Consider the following 22386-nt stretch of genomic DNA (forward strand, 5'->3'; position numbering starts at 1 on the left):
GCGACATGTGTGGGAAGCCAGCAGAATGAGGTTGGAGGTGGACTCCTGCTTCTGAGGGCATTGAATGGAGACCCCACCCAGAGAGCCTCTTCCTTCCACCTTTTTTTCTCACATGAGGTCTAAGCTGGAGATCCCATCTAGGGAACAGAGAACAAGATTCTGGGTAAAAAAAAAAAAAAAAAAAAAAAAAAAAAGTCTGATTTCTTAATTTCAGCAAATACTGATTAAGCACCAATAGCATGCCAGCCCCTATACTAGGTGCTGGAAATACAAAGCCAAAAGTAAGCAAAGCACAGAAGGCAGACCGAGGGCCTGTCACCAGGGCCAGTGCTACTCCACAAATCCAGAGCTCGTCTCCCCAGCTTGATTGAGCCAAGAAGTGGGGTGTCTATCGGAATCCTTGGAGGGTCTGTTTGGGACTAGTGGCACTAGGAGGGTCTGAAGAGAGAGGGCAGATACCCCTAGTGCCAGGCTCCCAGTTCTGAGCTGCCGTTCTGAATGAGAAAGTTTACTCCACCCCCACCTTGAGTTATGGGTAAAGCTTCTTTCTTCAGGACCCCCTTCCCGTGGCCACTAGGGCTGCCCCTCACTCCCTATCCCAGGAGTCCAGCCCACTCTGCTATCCTGACAGTGACTTCTCCTCCCCAGGTCCCAGATCACTGACCTACAAGCTTGCAGAGGGGATTTCCCCAGAGAACTCTTCTGGGCGTCCTTCCCTTGAAGGGAGGCTGCCTTCCCAAGGCTGAGAAAATCGATTTGGGGAAATCAGGAAGGCAAGCACCTGTTTCTCGGATAGATAATCTCCAGAAGAAAGCAAGGGATGTGGTGGCAAAGGGTGGCCCCCTGCCCTGTGAATGACGCTTCTCCTGATAATGCTTTAAAATTTATTTTATAGATACCCCTTAGTCTGAGCCTCGCCACGAATTAGGTGCTAATATTATCTTAGTTTTATAGGAAACTGAGACTGAGGTTTACATGACTTGCCCACAACTATCAGCGGAAATCAAAGCTGGCTTTGCTGACTTCAGCTCCAGCACTTTCTGCCCTTCCCCTGCTTGAGAACCCACGGCGTTAGACCCTGGCCCTGTGAGCTCACTGCAGGGACCTCAGATTATTGCTTCTGTGACATCCTCAAGCCTGGAAAGTCGCTGAGCCTAGAGAATGCTCAATCATCCCTGCCCTCCCTCACCTGGACAGCCCCTGGTCACCCACCCAGAGACCACACCAGGACACCTGGACCGCCCAGTCGTAGTACAGTTTTATTTTTTTCACAACAGAGAAATACAAAGAGCATAGGGCTTTTAATTTTTTTTTCATTAGTTTTTTTTTCCCCACATTTTGCTTTTTAAAAAAATTTATTTTTAACATAATGCAAACTTTCCCTTCTGAGGTCCCACCTCCTCGGCCCTGCAACGCCAGGTCCAGAAAGTGGACAAAAGAATCAAACATCTGGAACCGTTTTTCTTTCTTAGTAAGGGAACTAGATCTAAATTCGGTGGCCTGGAGGTTCCATAGACAAAAGAAAAAGGGGGTGTTAACAGGAGTGTCAGAGCGTATTTACAGGGTATTAACATGCTGACAAAAAGGCTACAATACTGAGTATCATACAACATCAAAGAGCCAGAAACAAGGGAAAAGAACCCAGTGAAAAATACGTGGAACCAAAAGGGCATCAAACAGCTGGTCAAACAATGACATTGTTAAGGCTTAAAAAGTGTATAAAAATAACACAGTTAATATTCAGAACGGAACTTAAAAGATACAGAAGATATAGATGAATTTTTTGTCTAGGTTTTTTTTTTTTTCCTTTCTGGTGAGGGGGTTGTTGGGGCTCCTCCGGGCTCTGTACATGGATCCTATATACATGGGGAGACACGAATGGCTTTCAGATCAGGGTGGGGGTGCTGGGGCTGGCCACCGGCCCTCTGACCGGCTGCTTTCCTCAGTGCCCCTCCACCCCTGAGGGACCCTGCAGGGATGGAGGCTGGGGGATGGGGTGAAGGGGCTCTCTGGCCTGGGCCTTTGCACAGGGTGATAAGTGCCATCGTTATCAGGTTGGGTATGAGGAGGTGACCTAGAATTCTTCTCTTGCTCGCCTTAGGCTGTGTTGGGGTAGGTACCAAGTGTCCAAGGCCCCAGAGCCACCCAAACTTCCCCTCCCCCCCAGAGCCAATCCTTCCCCCTCCCCCAGTTCCCAACAGCCTGAGGCCCCTCTCAGCTGTCCTGTCAAAGCCTCCTGGGTTTGAGGGACTTGAGGGGTCCCGAGGCCTGAATTTCTTCAGGGCCTATGGGGGGACCCAGAAGCTAGGGGAAAAGTCCACTCCCCGTTTTGCAGTATGGCCACTGGCCACTAGATCGGTGAGCTTTCAGGGACCTGACTTGGCCTGGCTGTCTATGCCTACCTTGAGCTCACCCCAGCGTGGAAGACACAAAATCCTCTCCCAGGTTAGGGCTCTGCTCCCAGCCTGGGTGGGGGATGGACAGTCTCGGGGAAGGTGGACTCCGTGGGTCCCCAACATGGGAGAGGAAATGTGACTGGGCTGCCCAGGAGATCAGGGAGGATTCTGGGGCTTGGCCACCCGGGTCCGCTCTGCCTGTCCCCCCCCCCCCTCCCCGGCCAGGTCCCAGAGCAGACAGGAATGTCAGGAGAGGTAGAGGAATATTCTCATCCTAGCCAGCACTGGAGGTAGACTGGGGCACTCACGACTGGAGTCACAGGGCCCAAGGGGGGCAGGAACCCAGGGAGCACCATTGTCAGAGCAAGGAGAGGCCAGGAGGGGGGCAGGATCATTTCCACCGGCGGCCCTCACAAGCTTCCACACCGAGGGAGGCTCAAGACCTCCCTCCTGCCCTTCCCCTTCAGGACAGTTACTCCCTTAGGACAGGGGAAGGAAAGCTGGTCCTGGAGGTCTGGGGCCAGGGCGCCTCTCTTAGTCTTGGATCTCCACCTCTTGCTTCCTGTGGAAGCCTCTCTGGGTGGGTGCAGTGGAGCCTGTGCTAGGGACTGGGGCCTACCCAGGACGGGGGGAGGCCCAGCCCCGCCTGGGACCCGAGGGGAGAGGTTAGTATTCTGGCCCCTCCCCCAGCTCCAGGCTTCTCCCACTAAGCCTCCTCCCCAGCTCGGGGCCTAAGCTCCAGCGTCCGTGCGGTCATTTCCAAGGGGTCTCGGTGACCCGGCTGGCTCCCTTTCTGCCCGGGGCTCCCCTGGGCGGCCGGCAGAAGGTGAGAGGCCCCCACCCTGTGGCTCTCCGTGTCCGTCTGTCCAATTTTCCTTTTGATTTTTCCATTTTAGCAGCACCAACTTCTTGGCCAATAAATATTTTTGTTGTTATTTTTTTTTAAAAGGAAGTAGAAAGAAAAGAAAACAAACGAAAAAACCAACCCAATAAAGGGAGGGGGGCGAACTAAAGACAACCCAACAGAGAGAGGTTCAAAGTGCTCTGAAATCGTCTTTGGATGTCACCAAACTGTCCGGAATCCCCCGGTGGCCACTGCCGCTGGCCGGCCTCCCGGCCCGGGGAACTCTTCCAAGCCTCCTAGCAGTGAACTGGACTGAAGTGAGCGGGAGCTCCCGGGGGAGTCGGTGGCGGCGGACAGCGGCCCCTCGGTGCGGCGTGGTGCGGGAGAGCGGCGTGGCCGGAGCGGGGGGCTGGGCGGGGGGAGGTTCCGATCGGTTTCGTTTCTGTGCCCCTGCCTGCGGAGGCTGGGGGAGGGGGCACGCAGAGCGGAGGGGGGCCCTAGCTTCAGATGAGCGAGATCCGCACGGGGATGCCGGGAGACTCCGTCCTTTGGGGTGAATGGTGGGTGACCAGATGTTCCACCACAGTGTGTTTGGACATGTGCTTCATCAAGTATGTCTCCTGCAGGGAGGGAGGGCACATTTAGGGGGCATCCTTCCTTCCCTAGGGGCTGGCCCGGGGCGTGCGGGGCTCCACCCTGTGGCCATCTCGGAGAACTGCACCTTCCCGGGCACCCAGACCCGGGGCAATTCGCCACACGTCTGGGGAGCGGAAGGCTGAGGAGGCGCTCACTTGGGTTGTGCCCCTGGACCCGCGGGGGGCCGCTGGGGGGCAGCGTACCTCGTACCCCGCCCCCTCCCGCTAGGGGGCAGCGTACCTCGTGCCCCGCCCCCTCCCGCTGGGGGAGCCACCTCGTGCCCCGCCCTCTCCCGCTGGGGGAGCCACCTCGTGCCCCGCCCCCTCCCGCTGGGGGAGCCACCTCATGCCCCGCCCCCTCCCGCTGGGGGCAGTGCACCTAATGCCCCGCCCCCTCCCGCTGGGGAAGCCACCTCATGCCCCGCCCTCTCCCGCTGGGGGCAGTGCACCTCATGCCCCGCCCCCTCCCGCTGGGGGAGCCACTTCGTGCCCCGCCCTCTCCCGCTGGGGGGAGCCACCTCATGCCCCGCCCTCTCCCGCTTGGGGAGCCGCCTCGTGCCCCGCCCCCTCCCGCTGGGGGAGCCACCTCGTGCCCGTCCCCTCCCGCTGGGGGAGCCACCTCATGCCCCGCCCTCTCCCGCTGGGGGCAGTGCACCTCATGCCCCGCCCTCTCCCGCTGGGGGAGCCACCTCGTGCCCCGCCCCCTCCCACTGGGGAAGCCACCTCATGCCCCGCCCTCTCCCGCTGGGGGCAGTGCACCTAATGCCCCGCCCCCTCCCGCTGGGGGAGCCACCTCATGCCCCGCCCTCTCCCACTGGGGGCAGTGCACCTCATGCCCCGCCCTCTCCCGCTGGGGGAGCTCACCTCATGCCCCGCCCTCTCCCGCTGGGGGCAGTGCACCTCATGCCCCGCCCTCTCCCGCTGGGGGAGCTCACCTCATGCCCCGCCCTCTCCCGCTGGGGGCAGTGCACCTCATGCCCCGCCCTCTCCCGCTGGGGGAGCCACCTCGTGCCCCGCCCCCTCCCGCTGGGGAAGCCACCTCATGCCCCGCCCTCTCCCGCTGGGGGCAGTGCACCTAATGCCCCGCCCCCTCCCGCTGGGGGAGCCACCTCATGCCCCGCCCTCTCCCGCTGGGGGCAGTGCACCTCATGCCCCGCCCTCTCCCGCTGGGGGAGCTCACCTCATGCCCCGCCCTCTCCCGCTGGGGAAGCCACCTCATGCCCCGCCCCCTCCCGCTGGGGGAGCCACCTCATGCCCCGCCCTCTCCCGCTGGGGGCAGTGCACTTCATGCCCCGCCCTCTCCCGCTGGGGAAGCCACCTCATGCCCCGCCCCCTCCCGCTGGGGGCAGTGCACCTCATGCCCCGCCCTCTCCCGCTGGGGGAGCCACCTCGTGCCCCGCCCCCTCCCGCTGGGGAAGCCACCTCATGCCCCGCCCTCTCCCGCTGGGGGCAGTGCACCTAATGCCCCGCCCCCTCCCGCTGGGGGAGCCACCTCATGCCCCACCCTCTCCCGCTGGGGAAGCCACCTCATGCCCCGCCCTCTCCCGCTGGGGGCAGTGCACCTCATGCCCCGCCCTCTCCCGCTGGGGGAGCCACCTCATGCCCCGCCCTCTCCCGCTGGGGGAGCCACCTCGTGCCCCGCCCTCTCCCGCTTGGGGCAGCTCCGGAGCCCCACTCACCGAGGTGTAGGCACGCCCACACATGCTGCAGCAGTAGGCCTTGGCGTGTTTGATGGCATGGGCGGAGAGGTGGATCTGCAGGGAGGCGGAGTCCGTGTAGGCCCGGTAACAGTTCGGACACTTGTACGGTTTGTCTTTATTGTGCTGTCGCTGGTGAGACTGGGGAGTGGAGGGGGAAGGGCGGAGTGACAAAAGGCCCTCCCGGCCCCTCGGACCCCTCCCGAGCCTCGCCCGCCCCCAGCGGCGCAGCCTCCAGTGCCCTCGGGCCTCCCTCTCCCGGACCGGCTGGCGGGGACCACTGACCTGGAGGTTGGAAAGCTGGGTAAAAGCCTTTTCACAGCCGGGATGTGGGCACTTGTAGGGTCTGTCTCCAGTGTGAATTCTGCAAAGGTCCCAGGGCATGGAGTGAGGCTGGGCAATGGAGGGCAGGCTGCCGCCAGTAAGGCTCTCCAGCCCTGGGATGGGGGCCCAGAAAGGCCCCCAGTCCCCCAGTCTCCAAGCCACCACCGCGGGAGAGAGACCGCGAGACCTACCCGCCCACCAAAGTCCCAAGCCAGGCCAGGGCCAGGAGAGCCCGAAGCTGCAGAACTTCCCGGAAACCGAGCATCAGGCCCGGGCTGGGCTAGTCCCGGCCTTCCCCCAGCTCCTGGGCCCTGGCCAACACCCACAGGGGCCCACAGCCAGACCCCCACTCAGGGTCACAGACACTCCTGCACAGAGTCAGTCACAGACACTCACAGACACACTCACAGTCACAGACACACTCCAGCACACACACACACTGAGACACACTCACAGACATACACGGACTCAGACACAGACAGTCACAGACACTCACAGACACACTCACACTCACAGACACACACTCAGACACACTCACAGACATACACGGACTCAGACACAGTCACAGACACTCACCTACAGTCACACACACAGTCACAGACACCGCCCACTCAGGCCCTCCTCATGTCACCAATCTTCTGATCTGTCCCCCTGTCCCCCCAACCTCTTTCGGGTCTGCTAAAGCCCACCTCTCGTCATATCCTTCCCTTGCCCCAAACTGCCCACAACTCCCCACGCCCTAGAGGGTGAAGCCCTAACTCCTCATCCTGCCTTTGGGGGTCCACAACGTCGTCCCCAAAAAGCTCTCTGCCCCAGGGGGCCGCTCCCCCGGATTCCAGACACTTCTTTACCCATTCAGCCTCTCTCTGCTCACCCTCTCTCCTGCCTGGAATGACCTTTCTCTCCTACCCAAAGCCTCCCTATTCTTCAAGGTTAAACTCAAATCACTGCTCTTCCAGGACCTTCCTTCCTGCTGGCACTCCCCCTGGCTCTGACCGCCATCTTTCCGACTCCTGGCTGCTGTCCCCAGCCAGACGGAGCTCCGGAGGGGCAGCAGCTGTGCCCCCTCCCTTCAGAATGCCCCAGAGCCAAGTGCCTCAAAGTGGGCGGAGTGCTGGAGCAGAAGTCCCAGGCCCGGAGGAGCCCCCCTGACAAAACTCTGCTTCCTCTATCAGCCAGTGGGAGGGCGGTTCCTCCCCTGTCTGTAAGTGGGGTGAGCGCGCCATCTACGTCTTCATCCAAGTCACTGACTTGGCTAAAATCCCGCTGCGCAGACAGCTCTAGCCCCGCGGCCACCCTTTCCCAGCCTCCCCAAGTCCTCGGGATCGAGGCGCAGGCCGGTGGGTGCTCCTCAGTCACACGGGAGCTCTCTAGTGGGAGTAACTTAATTAGGAAGGGGAACCTGGCCTGAGAGGCCGAGACCCAGGATCTGCCCGCTGAGCTTGCACAGCTCCCTTCTGCTCTCCGAGCCTCGTTTCCCCTCCTGCCCACTGACGGGGCTGGACTGGGGCAGGGGCCACGGCCAGGCCTTTGGGAGCTCGGGGGAGTGGGAGCTGGCCAGGAGACCTCAGGCAGCATGAGCCCGTGGCCCTGCCCTGGGGCACCAGCTACAAGGGGGCTGCGGTGGTTACAGGGCTGGCCCTGAGCCAGGAAGAGCTGAGTTCAAATCCAGCCTCAGATACTTACTCGTAGTCATTACCCTCTGCCTCCGTTTCCCTATCTGTAAAGTGGGGGTAACAAGAGCATCTACCTCCCGAGGGTGTTCAGATGAGCTACTTGTAAAGTGCTTAGCAGAGTTCTCACACATGGCGAGCACAATCTGTATTAGCGCTTATTACTGCCTCACTCCCCCTGCGGGAGCAGCGGCCTCGCTGAGCCCTGCTCCGGCCTCTGGGGCGGGAGGACTCCTGGGGCCGGGGGACTCCTGGGGTGGGAGGACTCCTGGGGTGGGAGGACTCCTGGGGTGGGAGGACTCCTGGGGGGGGGGACTCCTGGGGCGGGGGGACTCCTGGGACCGGAGGACTCCTGGGGCTGGGGGACTCCTGGGGTGGGAGGACTCCTGGGGCGGGAGGACTCCTGGGGTGGAGGACTCCTGGGGCGGGGGCAGCTCCTGGAGCAGAGGCAGGCGGGCCCTTTCCACACTCAGCGGGGGCTCCAGGGAGTCCCTCCCAGAGGCTCTGGAGCCTTGTCCAATAGGTTCCTTCCCGCCTCGGGCCGCCGTCCAGGGCCGCCCCTCCGGAGCCGCACGGGCGGGCCCTCTTTCCCCGACCCTCGGCCTCCCTTCTGTCTGTCTGTCCTCCCTGCGCCCGAGAAGTGACGGCGCGCGCTCGCCCCCCGCAGTCTCAGGCCCTGCAGCCCGGGGAAGGAGCCGGTGTCCCCCTGGCCGGGGACGGCCGCCATCTCCTCAGGCTGTCCGCCCCAGGCCCCGCTCCCCCCCTGAGGAGTGACCAAAGGTCCGGCGGAGGGCTCCCGCCCGGGGTTAGGGACTGTTCCTGGGCCAGAGGCCCCATCTCGGAGCCGGAGAAGGCCGGAAGCCCAGCCCTCCGCGTGATCCCAGAGACCGTCCAGGATGCCGACTCCGGGCCACGGTTTCAGGCTGCCCCCGGGGCTGGACGCCTGGCCCCTCCCACCCGGGGCCCCGCCCCTTCCGGGGCGGGCCTCCTGGGCGCTGCCTCTTACCTGGTGTGCTGCTGGAGGTGGGAGAGCTGGCGGAAGGATTTCTCACAGTAGGAGCAGTGATAGGGCTTGACACCCAGGTGGATGCGCAGGTGTTGGGCCAGGTAGGAGGCGTTGGCAAAGGACTTGGAGCAGTGCGGGCACTTGTGCGGCTTGGCCTCTGTGTGCGACTTGGAGTGGATCTGCATCTCGGACTTGGTGAAGAAGGTCAAGGGGCAGACCTTACACCTGGGGAGCACAGGAAGAGGCCTCATGCCCGGGGGCCCCCCAGCGGCCCGCCCCTCCCCCTCAGCCACGACCCCTGACCCCGGCGCCCCACCTCCATCTCTGGGCATTTCTTCTGGCTGCCCCAGAGACCGCGGGCGCTTTCTCTCCAGCTGTACCCGGCTCCTCCCTGGGTAGCCTCCCGCTGAGGGAGACCCAGGGAGCAGGGCCGGTCCCTGCCTTTCTTTGTATCTCTGAGGCTCCACCTAGTGCCTGGTGTGCAGTTGGTGCTTAATAAATGCTTACCAACCGCCTGAGAGCAGATAGGGCCCAGTTTGGGGAGAGGTGGGAGGAGGAGGTCTCACCCAGAGTCACACCTGAGAATGCCCGGGGAGGAGCCCACACCAGGGCTCTCTGGACTGGAAGCCACCTCACACCTGAGAAGGCCGGCCTCAAACCTGGAGGCCCAGGAGCTTCAAATAAGGAGGGGCTGGCTCCCCACCGCGGGGAGGGCCGGAGGCACCCCGCCTCCCTCCTCCGCAAGCACACCTCCTCCCTCTCTGGCCTGATCCACCAAGCCAGACTCAGGGCTGCACGGGGCCTCAGAAGCCTCCCTGCCTCCGTCCCCTGACGAGGAAAACTCCCACATCGGCTCGATGACTGCCAGGGAGCGGGGTAACCCCAACTTTTCAGGCCGGCGCTGGTTATATAACGATTTAACTCACCAAGCACTCATTAAACTTCTAGCCAGATGTCTTCAGAGAGCTTACAGAGGATGGGCCCTAAAATCTGCCTCTCCACAAGCTCTGTTCCTCGCCACCCCCTGTGCCCCTGAACGCCGGGCCCTCCCCATGCACCCTGTCACAGAGACCCGAGGCCAGGGAGTCTTTTCTTGCCCAGAATAAGCCCCTCATTTCCTCCTCACTCACTGTCCGGATACCCTCCGGCTTGTGGGTTTCCTAGAACACACTCTGAAGGGTCTGGCTGGGGCCGGGCCGGGGAGGCCGTCACTTCCCTCCTTTGGCATTATTTGGCTCCCAGGTCCCACCACTCTTCCACCACTGTCCTGGAGCCAGGACCTGTCGTGAAGGGACTACTTCCCTCCTAAGCACCTCTTTTGCCTGGGCCAGGAGCTGGCAGGCCCCCAGACCACTCCCCTTAGGAGCCAGTGTGGTCAGAGTGTGCCCTCCAATCACACGCCTGCCCCCTCCATCCTCCTGGCTGGCATCCAGAGGGTACCAGAACCCAGCCCAGGCTCCTCTCCTGCCACTGTCACTGACCCTCCACTCGGAGCACCAGGACTCCTTTCCACTAATGTTGTGCACATCCTCCAGGACCTGAACCCAGCCTGAGCCTCCCACCCCATTCTGGCTTCACCTGCCTCCTGCCCAGCCCTGACCCCATCATGTGTCATGTCCCATCCTGGGCTGCTCCTGGACAGCCAGACCATTGCTGAAGGACTTGAAGCCGTGAACCTTTCCTGATGTGCAGCTATACTATCAGAGAGCCAGGACTTAGAGCCAGGAAAGGGCTCAAGGGCCGGCTAGCCCAAACCCCCCCCCCCATTTTACAACCCCTCAGCTGGCATCTAAGGGAGGCTTTGAACCCAGGTCTGACTAGAACTGATGCTCTTTGCACTCCTTCATGTGGATACTTCCCAGCAACCTGCTTCCTTCCAGGATCCTTCCCTCTCTAGGCAGTTTTTCTCTCCAGCCCTGACCTCTCTCTTAAGCCAAGCCTCCAGTAGTTTCTGAGGGCCCCTCCAGGTCTCGACTTCCCCTGGGTTTGGCCCAGTACACTCAGGAAGTCTCGATCTAGGCTTATTTCTCTTCCAAAGCCTGATGGCTAGTTCTGCTGGGGTGCCCCCATGTTCAACCCAGGGCACCCCTCCCTAGCATCTCTCTCACCCTACAACTCCTGAAGGAGTGCTCTAAACATATCTCCCTGCCTCCATTCCCCAGGTCTTCCCATGCTGCTAGGATAGGCAGGTATAGTATACTATAACACTTAGGGTAGGTGGTATAGTAGATCCAGTGCTAGTACTGGAGTCGGAAAGACCTGAATTCAAATCCTGCCTCAGACATTTGATGGCTGCTCTATCTGCTTCAGTTTTCTCATCTACAAAATAAATCTAACAGTAGCTTCTATCTCCTAGGGCTGCAGTAAGGATGAGATGTAAAGTATATGCTACCAGTATATCAATCTGATCATGTCACTCATTTGCTGAAGAATCTTCAATGGCTCCCTATTGCCCAGGCAGAGAGGCACAGGTGCTCAGCTTGGAATCAGAGGCTGAGTCCAGATGGTAGCTCGGGCACTGACGACCTCAGAGTTTCTGGGCTTCACCCCTGCTTCCTTGGGGTGTATCTCATCCCCAGTGCTGGCTCTGGGAGCCTGGAAGCCACTGCTTGCCTCTCTCAGGTAGGTCATCCCCTCCATGCACTCAGAGATCTGCTGATTCTCCACTGCCCCCGAAGGACTTTTCCCCCTACTGTGTCCTCATATTGGCTCCTTCCCGTGCCAGAAATTGCCCCCACCCTCCTCAGCTCTGCCTGTATCGGTCCAACACCAGTGGCCTTTCCTGACCTCCTCTCCCCCTCTCCAGAGGAGCCATTAGCTGATATCGATGGATAATTAGATGCAGATGAATAACTCCAGGCTCCCTGGGCGGAACAGAGCTATCCCCAGGACCCAAGGGGACAGAGAGCTTCTGTTGGAATAGGATCAATTCAAGCATCACAGAGGGAGACATGCCTTACATCTGGGGGAAGGACAAAGGCCTCCCACAGTTTGGGAGAGGGGAGAGAACTTGGCTCTAAGATCATTCCACAGTGAAGTGACAAGTCTGGGAACATCGTGGGGACTGTCCATCCACAGAGCTCTCTTGGGATGACTGGAGGAAGGCTAAGTCACCTTCTTCCCAGAGCCCCAGGAGCCAGGATTCAGCTGGCTAGCTCAGTTCCAGACTCCCTGCTCCCATCTGCCCGAGTGGCCCGGCTGGACAAGGCCCCAGTGACAGCTTCCTACCCCTGGGAGGGACAAGCACCATGCTCAGAGGTGGGGCAGGGCCAGTGGCCCAGAGTGACCAGGACTGGGGCTCCACAACCCAGGGTCAGGGCAGCGGGGGCAGCCGCCGGGCGAGGCGCAAGCATGCAGCTCAGTTCCCACCTGTACGTCTTCCCCTCTTTGGCAGTCTCTCCTGAGGCCAGGATGGGGTACGGCACCACGAGGACCGGGGGTCCAGAGGGATTTTCTGCCTTGATCTTCTTGCGGCCCCGCTCTGTTTTGGGGGCTCCCAGCAGGCTGTGGCCCTGAATTGTCTTGATGGAGTCCAGGATGGGGGGGCTGGTAATCCCTGAGATGAGGGTAGGGGAGGAGGCTATGAGGCGGCTCTGGCTGGTGGAGGTGGGTGTCGAGGGGGTGCTGGTCCCTGTGCCGGCACTGGACTCGGAGGTGCTGACTGCGGGGGCCCTGGAGGACAGCCCCAGACCTGAGAGGAGAGAGAGAGAGAGGGAGCAGCTCAGATGTCAGCTATCCGGATTCCAGAACTCGGCCCCTCCTGAGCTGCCCCTTTACCTGTGACGGTACTGGTGGCAGGCCGGGCATGCAGGGCCACATCGGGCTGGGGCACAGCCTGCGGGTGTAGCCCCGGCACCTGCTGCAGTTTCGGCAATGACATGATGGACTGGCTGCTTTCAGCTGGGGATGGAGGGACCAGCAGGGGCTGCTGGGAGGAGACTGAGGTGGGTGGCAGGTGTGGGGGCCGAATCTTCTCTGCCATCAGTTGTTCCTTGATCTTGTTGATCAATACCAAGTTGTCCAGCTGAACAGGGGAGACAGAGGACGAAAGAGCTGAGAGGGATTGCTCCAGAGCCCAGCCCCAACTGCGTACTGCCTCCGTCCCCTCCTTTCCCAGTCCCAGTCCCGACCTCAAGCCCTCACCAACCCACCTGGCAGGACCACCAGGGATTGTCCTAAATCCCCTCTCGTCCCCCATCTCCTCAATGGCCCCTGCTGGAGTACCCTCCCCTGCCCTGCATCCCTGCTCTTTCGGTCCAGCAGCAAGGTGGCCCACACATCCCACCGAGGCCAGGGTTGGGGTTCTGTTTGCTCTGTCTTACAGCCTAGGCCCACAGCCCTGGCCACAAAGTAAGCCCTTCCCCCTGACAGGCCACAGCCAACGCCCCAGACTGGTGAGTGCAAAGCTGCCTTGGGGGGGGGGGGTGAGGCTGGGGGTGAGAGGAGGAGAAAAGCTCTTTCTTACCTGGCTGGGCATGGTGGGAGGAGGGGGCCAGAAGTAGGGGTTGTTAAAACGAGGTTCGGCCATCCTGCAGGGAGAGAGTGACTGTCAAGGGAAAAAGACCCTCCCCACTGGTCCGGGGCCCCACTTAGACACTGACCCCCCCCACCCCGTTCCCTGGGGGAAATCTGGCACACAGGACAATGGCTCTCCAACTGTCTCCATAGGGAGGGAGCTCCTCTCAGGGGGTCTACTGCCAGAACAGGAGCCAGGGGCATGGTGGGACAGCTCGAGGGGCATTTTTCAATCTCAGTGTGAGCCTTCACCGTAGGACAGATGCCCAGGTACTCTCTGCTCCCCACAGGCTGCCGAAGGGAGGCTTGCACAGGAACGCCCACTGTGCCATCTCCACGCTAGTGTCCTGGGATTCTGAGGTATCCAGCCTCTCCCCCTCCCCAGCTAATCCTCCAGGCCAAGGTCACTGTCGGCCATCTGTCCCCAGGGAAACCCCGGGCCCTGCTGTCTCCTGCCTGGAGAACAGGAACGTCCCCTGCACAGGACTGATCCCGGGGGCCGGCAGGAGCCTCTTCTCACGTGGGACAGAACTGCTAAGTGCCACGAATAACCCTGTCACACACTGTTTAAACATGGCCATTTACAGCGTCACCCCTCAGGGCTCATCCCTCATCTCTCTCCAGGTAAGATCTAGGCAAGACTGTCCCTCTCTCTACCCCCCAAAAGCCCCACAGGAGCCGGGCCTGGGCTTGGCCTTCATGGTCGGCAGTTGCCTCCTCTGAGGGATCGGGCCCTTTGGCCTCTGCCCCCAGGAACCCCGACCGAGGGGATGGCCAGGTTCAAGCATGGATCCTCTGCTGGGCCCGGCTCTGGGCCCCCAGCCTGAGCACCAACGTGCCTCCCCTGCCACTGCTCGGCCCCGGGGGCGGGCGCAAAGAGCCTCAGTCGGGCTTTGGAGAGTGGCCAGAGCCGAGCCGGGCCCCGAGGGCCGCCGATGCCCAGGACTGAGTAACCTGGCGGGGCAGGTGCCCTCCATGGGCCTCAGTTCTGTGTCCTGGACTAAGTCCCTCTCAGGGATGCTGCGGAGGGCCCCTGGAATAATGAGAGGGAAAGGGGGTTATCGGGGCCCTGCTGCCCTCACGGAGCTTTTGGTGCTGGGCAGGGGGGACGCCCACCCACAGCCTGAGGCAGGGTGGGACTGAGGAACGGCGGGCTCCCGAGTGCCAGGCCCGGATGGGGCCTAGAGCACAGGACACCGGAACCTGCAAGGGCCAGAGGGTGCTGGAACACGCGAGAGTCCAAATGGGCCCCGGAGCCCAGAACACGGGGGCAGAGGAGGTTAGAGCAAAGATGTGGGAACACAGAACAATCGGAGCTTCCATGGGTCGGGAGCACGCAGTGTTAGAACTGCGGGGGATCTTCCTTAGAGATCTCCTAGGCTGACCCTCTCCCTGGACAGAGGAGGAGACTGAGGCTCCGGGAGGCCCGTGGGCTTCTCCCAAGGAGGCAGCGGGCTCGGGGTCCAGGGCAGCCCCCCAAGGCCGCCACACAGCAGGCACCGCACCCCCGCTCAGGGCTGGCTCTGGCCCAAGGCTGTCTCAAGGGGCTCTCCAGGAGGCTTTTTAAAATAAAAGCCCACCTGAAAGGTCAGTGGGGACGGCAGAGCTCACCAAGTCCCTTCTGCTGCACCCCGGACCGCGCGGGCAGGGTGAGGATGCCCGGGAGCAGCCAGCAGCCGGGAGATGGGGTGCAGACACAGGACAGCACAGGGCAGGGGGCCCCGGGGAGGAGCTTCCTGATACCTCTCGTGGCCTTAGGAGAGACCTGGAGCGGGACTGTGGAGGCCCGACCTCCTCCCCACACAGGCCTTGGAACTTCCCCGAGTCCCTTCCCCTCTCTGGGCCTCAGTCTCCCCAGCTGTGTCGCAGGTGCGAGAACGGTTTGCCGTGGGGCAGGTAGGAGCTGGAAGGAGGAAGGCGGCTTCCCAGGCTCCCCCCGGGCCTCACCTCAGGGAGCCGCTCAGCGGAGGCTCCACGGGGAGGCCCTTCCCTTCCCAGGGAGGAAGCCCTGACGTGTCTCAGCCCGAGCCTGGTGGCAATCGTCTGGGACCCAGAAGTAGGAATTAGAACGGAAGAAACGGTGGGGCCGGAGGAGCAGCGGGGCTCTAAGCTGGGCGGGGGGCGCTGGCTGCAGCGCGGCCCGGGGGGACCCTGCTAGGCCGTGGCCGTCTTTCATCACCGAGTCCACGGGCCAGACAGAGAACGGAGGTGGGAGCCAGGAGCCGGGGGCAGCCCCATTTCTCTGCCCCTCCTCCATCTCCCCGACCTCCCGCCACAGCCAGTCGTGTCCGAGCTACTGCCCCACGCTGCAGGCGGCCGATGAACGCCCGCCGCGGTCCCTCGGGAAGCCGCAGAGGTCCCGTCTCTTCCTCGAGAGCTTCCCGAGCACCCGGAACGCTTCCTGGCCCACAGCAGGCGCTCAATCAATTCTCAGAATAAATCAAGGAAGGTGCATTCTGCACCTCCCGTGCGCTGGCCTACACCTGAACACGGGCTCCCCACGGCAAGAGGGCCCCGGCCTCGAGGAGCTGACACTGCGGCAGACTTCCTGGAGGGAGGACTCACAAGATGGGAGGGACACGTACCCCGCCCCTCACCCTCCATGTGGAGGCAAGGACCCCCGGGGAGTCTCAGGCCCCCTGGAGAGTCTCAGGCCCCCTGGAGAGTCTCAGGCCCCCCCCCGGGGAGTCTCAGGCCCCCCCCGGGAGTCTCAGGGCCCTCTGGGGAGTCTCAGAGCCCCCGGGAGTCTCAGGCCCCCCCACGGGAGTCTCAGAGCCCTCTGGGGAGTCTCAGGCCCCCCGGGGAGTCTCAGGCCCCCCCGGGGAGTCTCAGGCCCCCCGGGAGTCTCAGGCCCCCCTGGGAAGTCTCAGGGCCCCCCCGGGAGTCTCAGGGCCCCTGGGGAGTCTCAGGCCCCCCGGGGAGTCTCAGAGCCCCCCGGGGAGTCTCAGGTTCCTCTGGGGAGTCTAGGGCCCTCTGGGGAGTCTCAGGCCCCCCCGGGGAGTCTCAGGGCCCCCGGGGAGTCTCAGGGCCCCCGGGGAGTCTCAGGGCCCCCCCGGGGAGTCTCAGGCCCCCCGGGGAGTCTCAGGGCCCTCTGAGGAGTCTCAGGCCCCTGGGCGTCTCAGGGCCCCCCCCGGGAGTCTCAGGGCCCTCTGAGGAGTCTCAGGGCCCCCCCGGGAGTCTCAGGGCCCCCTGAGGGTCCCAGGGAAGCCTCTGAGGAGCCCTGGCTGTAGCCACGCCCAGTCTGTCCGGCACGTACTCAGTACAGTTGTCTGCATGGTCTCACTTTGGGCCAGACTGGAAGCACCTCGAGGCCAGGGAGTCTTCTGCCTTTCTCTGTACCCCTGAGTTTAGCACAGTGCTGGGCTACAGTGAGTGCTTAAGACCTGTTTCTTGACCCAATGACTTCCCCGCTTCTGGGAAAGGGGGGAACAACGCCCAAATACCCCTGCGCACAGCCCGCCTTTGGGGAGTCGCAGAACTGGCGGGAGCCGGCTGGCTGGGCTCGGGCAGGGCCCCCCGGACCCCCAAGGCTCCACGCCCCTTCCCACCCTGAGTCCCGGAGGCAGAGCTGGAGGACCTTTGGAGGAGCCAACACCGGCTCCGGACTCCAGGCTGCCGCGGACTACCCAGCGACCTTGGCTAAGACTTGAGGCCCCGGTTGGAGTGGCTAGATGGTCTCTTTCAGCCCTAGACCAGCAAATAAGACAACCCCCCCCCTACCCCAAGGTCCAGAGAAGTCAAACGTCGTGCCTGGGACACAGAGCCAGTAAAATTCGAACCCAGGTCTCGAGGGGTCAGTGGTCTTCCACCACCACCCTTCTCTGGCTCCCCAGTAGTCCCACAGGCCCCTGTCATCCCTCTCCTTTGGGCTACTCCCCGAGAGTCCCCGCTTCTGTCCTGTCCCCAGCAGCCCAGGACTGCCCTCCTAGCCATCACCTGCGGGGATCTAGGTCTCAGTCTCCGCGGCTATAAAACGGAGGGGGTGAAACAAGGGGGTCTCTGAGGCCCCCCGCTAAGTGGGCGAGACCATCTCCGACCAGACACGGCTTTGTCCTTGCAGGACTCAGAAGTCCAGAGTGGGGGCAAGGGGGAGGAGCCGGCTTCGGCCGCTGGGGCTCCGAGAGGGCTTCCTGTGCAGCGGGGGCTCTGGGCTGGGAGGCGGCTCAGGTTCCTCCCGGGGCTTATTCCTGCCTCCGTACCTTCGAGGCCTGGTTCTTCTGGCCGCCTTCCCATCCCACCACGAGACCCCCGAGTGAGACAGGCTGCCCCCTGGGTGGGGAACCCTTCCTCCTGGGAGGGGCCGCTCGAGATGGTTCCATAGAGCCCCGATCATAGGCTTGAAAATCATCTTATAATGAGCAAAGGGAGCCCCTTCAACAATGTGCCCAAAGTCACCAGGAGGGTCTGCGGCAGAGAAGAGCCTGCCCCCTCCAGATTCCGTGCATCCTTTCTGGCTGGGCTAACCGGGCACATGGCTGACAGAGGGATGCAGACCTTTACAAGATCCTTCTTCCCTGCCCAAGCCCCTTCCTGCTTTTGCTAACAGCATCTCAAATTGCATCGGGAACAGCTGGCAAGGAGGAAGAAGGTCCTGACGTCCCCAGGTGGGACCAGAGAAGCCCAAGGTCCAAATAAAAGAGAAATTTGGCTTTCTAGGCCCTGGCTCTCCTCCAGAATTCAGCAGGAAGCGGTGCTACAAAACCCATGCCCTTAAGGCCCGGACTTCCCTTTTCTCAGGGGGAACCCGCGGGCACTGACCACAATGAGGCTAAACCCTTCTTTCACACAAGTCCGGCAGTGCTGGCTAGATGGTTCCTAACTCAGAGGAGAGACAAAAGGTTCAGAGGGGGAAAGGAAGCTGCTGCTACAAACCCACTGACAGTAAGGGAAGAGAGAGAAAAACGATTAACATCAGGCATGGGCACAGCAGTCAGCCCACTGCCATAACTGGTGTGTCTAACAAAGATTATGAGCTACTGAGGAACAGTTCCCCTACACTCAGTACCCTTTCATCCTTTTTGGAAAGACTTTTACCCAAAACAGAAAAAGTTTGTGCTCCTGTAACTATGAAAGTTAGAATCAGGAAACTATAGGTCAGAACTGCTGGAGAAGGGACCTGAAAACACAGAATGTCAAAAGTGCTGAAGAAGGGGTCTTAGAACCTGGAATTTTAAAGCTGGGAGGGCCCTTAGAACCCAGGGAGTCAGAGCTGGGAGGGTTCTTAGAACCCAGGATGTTAGAGCTGGGAGGTCCCTTAGAACCCGGGATGTCAGAGCTGGGGAGGTGGGGGGGAGGTTAGAACCCAGGAGGTCAGAGCTGGAAAGGCCCTTAGAACACGGGATCTCAGAGTTGGGAGGCCCTTAAAATTCAGGATGTCAGTGCTGGAAGGGCCCTTAGAACCCAGGATGTTAGAGCTGGGGAGGTGGGGGGGGGGAGGTTAGAGCCCAGGAGGTCAGAGCTGGAAGGGCCCTTAGAACCCAGGATTTGGAGCAGGAAGGGAGTTCAGAATTGGAAGAGACCTTAGGAGTAATCTAGCCCGACTTCCTCACTTTACAAACTCTGCAGAAGGGCCGAAGCTCCCCAAATACCCCTTTACTCCCCTATTGTCTCCCTTGAAGCACTGGGGGGCTTCAGGGATCTCTGCCTATGCCTCCTACAAGTCTCTCCAGTAGCTGACAGAGACCCAGAAGCAGAGTCGGGGCCCTCAGTTCACTCCCTATTCCCGCCCTGTGGGGCCTTGGTTATCTCCTGTGCCTTCTGTGAGCCTCGGTTTCCCCCTCTGTGAAGGGAAGGGTATAGGCTAGATACCAACTGCTTAAACTGTGGCCTTGTAACTGCCTGTGGAGGGTCACAAAATGTGCGAAAGTCTGACTGTTTTATCCTTGCCTATGCACCCAGGAACCATAAGGATTCTGTGGGTGAAAAGGGGCCATGCCACATGGGGAGCCCCCTTCTGGGGGCCTCAGCCCCCCTCCCAGCTGCGCTGCAAGGGCTGAGCCATGTGAATCTGCTCGGAACCTCCAGGTTGCTAAACCACCCCACAGCCCAGAAGTGCCCAGCCGGGGCCTCCGCTCGCCCCCACGTCTCTCTGACCGCGAAAGGCCGGAGGGGTGATGGAGAGCAGGCTGGCCCCAAACCCAGGCCCCGAGAGCAGGCCCTGTCCAGCCCATCCTGCGGCCTTCTGGGGCTACGACCCACACTGAGCTTAGGCAGGGAAGGTGCCGAGGGCGCTGGCTGGGGCGCCCAGCCCAGTCCCTCAGGGCCCTCCTCCCCCTGAGCCCGCGGCCATCTCTGACCCCTGACCCTGACCACGTGCTTTCCAAGTGACTGTACCTGCTTCCAAGGCCTCCGCCGGGGCCCGTCCCAGAGCTCACAGCAGCCTAGGGCTGACGCCGCAGGCGCCCGGCACCGAGGCCCAAGCGCCGGCCGGAGCACGAGCGAGCCAGCGGAGAGACCCCGTGCTGGGTGGCCGAGAGCTGCCCGCGGCGGCAGGGCCGGCTTCGCTTTTTCTACTCCTCGGGGCTTGCATGTTAATCATGTTCACAGACCGAGAGGCCTTGGGAGGGGGGATCCTGGGCACAGTTTGGGACAGATTTGTGTTGACCGATGGCGGCGTCCTGATGGGCGCCCGGGCCCAGCTTTGGGGGATCCGGAGTTGAATCCTGGCTCTGCCACGGGCACACGCAGCAGAGACCCAGCCCGGGGACCAGGAGGCTCTGTGTGCAAGGACCCCCGCCTCACAAAGCGGGGACGCCCTGCCCCGGTGCAGGGAGGACCCCTCGGGAGCTCCGCCTAACGCTGAAGTCCCAGGCGCCTTCTCTATCTGGCTCTCATTCCCCCTCTGACAGCGGACTTCACCCCTTCCAGGCCCTGGCCACATTTTAATTCAACAAACAGCCATTCAGCAAGGTCAGAGCCCAGGGCCCTGCATTTGTTCTGGGGCTGGGGGCAGCAGATGACACAGACACAGGTAAATATAATACAAAGTCAGATGGAATGGGAGCAGAAGAAGGACACAGTAAGCGCCTAATCAAAGCCTCCGCGGTCGCTAGGCTGGATGTGCTGGGGGAGCCTTTTCTGCTGGGGGGGTCAGGGAAAGCTTCATGGAAGTGGGCACGCCCGAGCTGGGCGAGATGAGGACGGAGCGCGTTCCAGGGAGGGGAGACAATGCCAGCCCTCAGATGGAAAGGACAAGAAGAAGTGACATGTCCATCGGGCTTTAAGGACAGCTTTGCAAAGTAGTCTCCAGACACCCTCTCTGAGTTCAAAGAAAACTGCAAGGCCGACTACTCGAGGCAGTATTATCCCCATTTTACAGATAACTGAGTCTGGGGCTACCAAGAGGGACAAAGAGGGACAGGGTGTGAGCCTAGCTCTACTGGCCCGTCTCAGAAAATCCAAAGGTCCAGTTAGGCACAGGGATGAAGGAAGCTTTCAATGACAGGCTGAGGGGTGTGTGCCCTGTCCTCGAGGCAGGTGGGATCCATGGAAGGCGTTTGAGCAGGGGAGCGAGGGGCTCAGATCTGTGCGTCAGGGAACCGGTTGGGGCAGCTGTGTGGAGGATGCATTGGCATGGGGGCAGGCAGAGGGCCTGTCTGGAGCTACTGCAAAGGGGCAGGGAAGAAGCCATGAGAGAGCCCCAAGGAGCAGCTGCCTGGGGGCAAAGAAAGGAAGGCTGCCCGGGGAGGAGAGCCCCACGGGCAGGGCATCCGCAAGCTGGGAAGGGGCAGCCTGGGAAGAGCTGAGGGCCTAAGAACAGCTGGGGAGGGACGGCCCCATGGGGTCCAGCCCCGTCATGGGGCCTGGCAAGGCTGCAGCCCCCTCAGAGCTCTTATCTGAGGCAAGACTGGAAGCCAGGGCTTCTCGCCTCCAAATGCAGCCTTAGCCACTAGGACAAGCTGCCTCCTAACGTCTGGGGGGCGTCACCCACGGACACGGGGAGCTGACAGGCAGATGAATTCTGTTTGGGATGACTGGGAAGCGGGGCTCGCCCAGAGAGTGGCCGTGGGGCGCAATCACTCGGAGCAAGCTCCCGGGGCAAGGATGGGAAACCGAGGCTGGCGGCGGTGAGCTAGCTGGGGGACCCCGTCCCGGGAGCACCGGGGCCAGGGAGAAGAGCGAGGGGGAGGAGGAAGACCTCGTGTGGATGGAAAACAAGGAGCAGGTGGGCCCGGCCACCCGACGGTGAGAAGATCCTACTCGAGGGATCTACTAGGATCTGCCGGGCTGGGGAGCCGGCGGGAGGCTTCGCCCAGGACCCCGGAGGACGGGGGACAGAAGATGGTGCGGAGCGGGAGCAGCCTCAGGAGAGGCGGAATAAAGCTGGGCCAGAGAGGAGGGGTCTGAGAGACGGGGCTGGGGGCGGGAGCGCCCGCTCATGCAGAATACTGCACACGGCTAATTGCTGCAGCAGAGGTAACGAGCTGTGCGCGTGCGTGCCTGCCTTCGCCCTGAGCCCCTCGCGGGCGGCTGGGAGGAGACCCCCGCCCCGGGGGGAGACCCCCGCCCCGGGGGGAGCGCAGGGGGCCGTCCCCCTGCCGGAGAGGCGCCCAGTCACCGGGGCCAGGCGGCTCCCAACTTGCAGCTCCGCCGGCCAACAAGAAAGGGGAAGATGGCTGCGAAGGGGGCCGGGGACTGAGCGGGGGAGGGGCGGGCCGGGGGAGGAGCGAGCCGGGGGCGGAGGCTTTCGGAATCTCCGGGCCGCCCGCCGCCGGGACCGCCCAGGGCCGCTTTTCTGGGCTCCTGCTCAGGGCCCGGCACCAGCTGCCTTCCTGAGAAATGGGCACATGGCTACTCCCAAAGCATACACACAAACACCAGGCAAGAGTACACAGGGATGCACACGGACACGAACATGCACACGGAGGAGCAGGCCCACATGCAAAAAAGACGCACGGATACACAAACACACAGAGACACACTAAGATGCATGCATACAAACACAGACATACCGTGTGTGTGACAGACCCTTTTGCACAGATCTGACCATGTCACTCCTCTGTTCAAACTGGCTCCCTATGACCTACAGAATAAAGTACAAACCCCTTAGCTCGGCATTCAAGGCCCTCCGCAGTCTGGTGAAATCCTGCCTTTCAGTCTTTTCTCAATAGCCCCGCTAGGCCGGACGCCGGCCGCCCCCGGCTGGGCCAGTGCGGCCCCCGCCTCCGAGTGCTTGCTCACGCCGGTCCCTGTGCCGAGGTCCTCCCCGTGGTCCTCCCCCCGGGCCGCGGGAGTCTTCCCCCTGTGCGAGGGCCAGCTCAGGGGCAGTCTCCCTGCGAGCCGCCCCCTCCTCCATC

At 61.9% G+C, this 22386-nt stretch overlaps 1 protein-coding gene across 3 annotated transcripts in view; it reads right to left on the bottom strand.

Annotated features, from left to right (window-relative positions):
• Positions 1-1238: 1238 nt before the first annotated feature.
• The window catches only part of ZNF362 (zinc finger protein 362), a 34863-nt gene continuing 13715 nt past the window's right edge, over positions 1239-22386 (bottom strand). For 2 of the 3 annotated variants that reach the window (XM_051987971.1, XM_051987972.1), the window contains exons 2-8: positions 13041-13104; positions 12353-12599; positions 11945-12266; positions 8576-8800; positions 5858-5936; positions 5555-5713; positions 1239-3860 (exon numbers count right to left, since the gene is read on the bottom strand). In XM_051987971.1, the coding sequence (XP_051843931.1) occupies positions 3744-3860; positions 5555-5713; positions 5858-5936; positions 8576-8800; positions 11945-12266; positions 12353-12599; positions 13041-13104 (1213 nt within the window). In that variant the 3' untranslated portion in view covers positions 1239-3743. Of the gene's footprint in view, positions 3861-5554; positions 5714-5857; positions 5937-8575; positions 8801-11944; positions 12267-12352; positions 12600-13040; positions 13105-22041; positions 22113-22386 lie in introns of all 3 variants that reach the window. The other variant, XM_051987970.1, reaches the window with a different exon arrangement.

The sequence above is a fragment of the Antechinus flavipes genome, chromosome 3 (genome assembly GCF_016432865.1).
Source record: "Antechinus flavipes isolate AdamAnt ecotype Samford, QLD, Australia chromosome 3, AdamAnt_v2, whole genome shotgun sequence".
Taxonomy (NCBI): domain Eukaryota; kingdom Metazoa; phylum Chordata; class Mammalia; order Dasyuromorphia; family Dasyuridae; genus Antechinus; species Antechinus flavipes.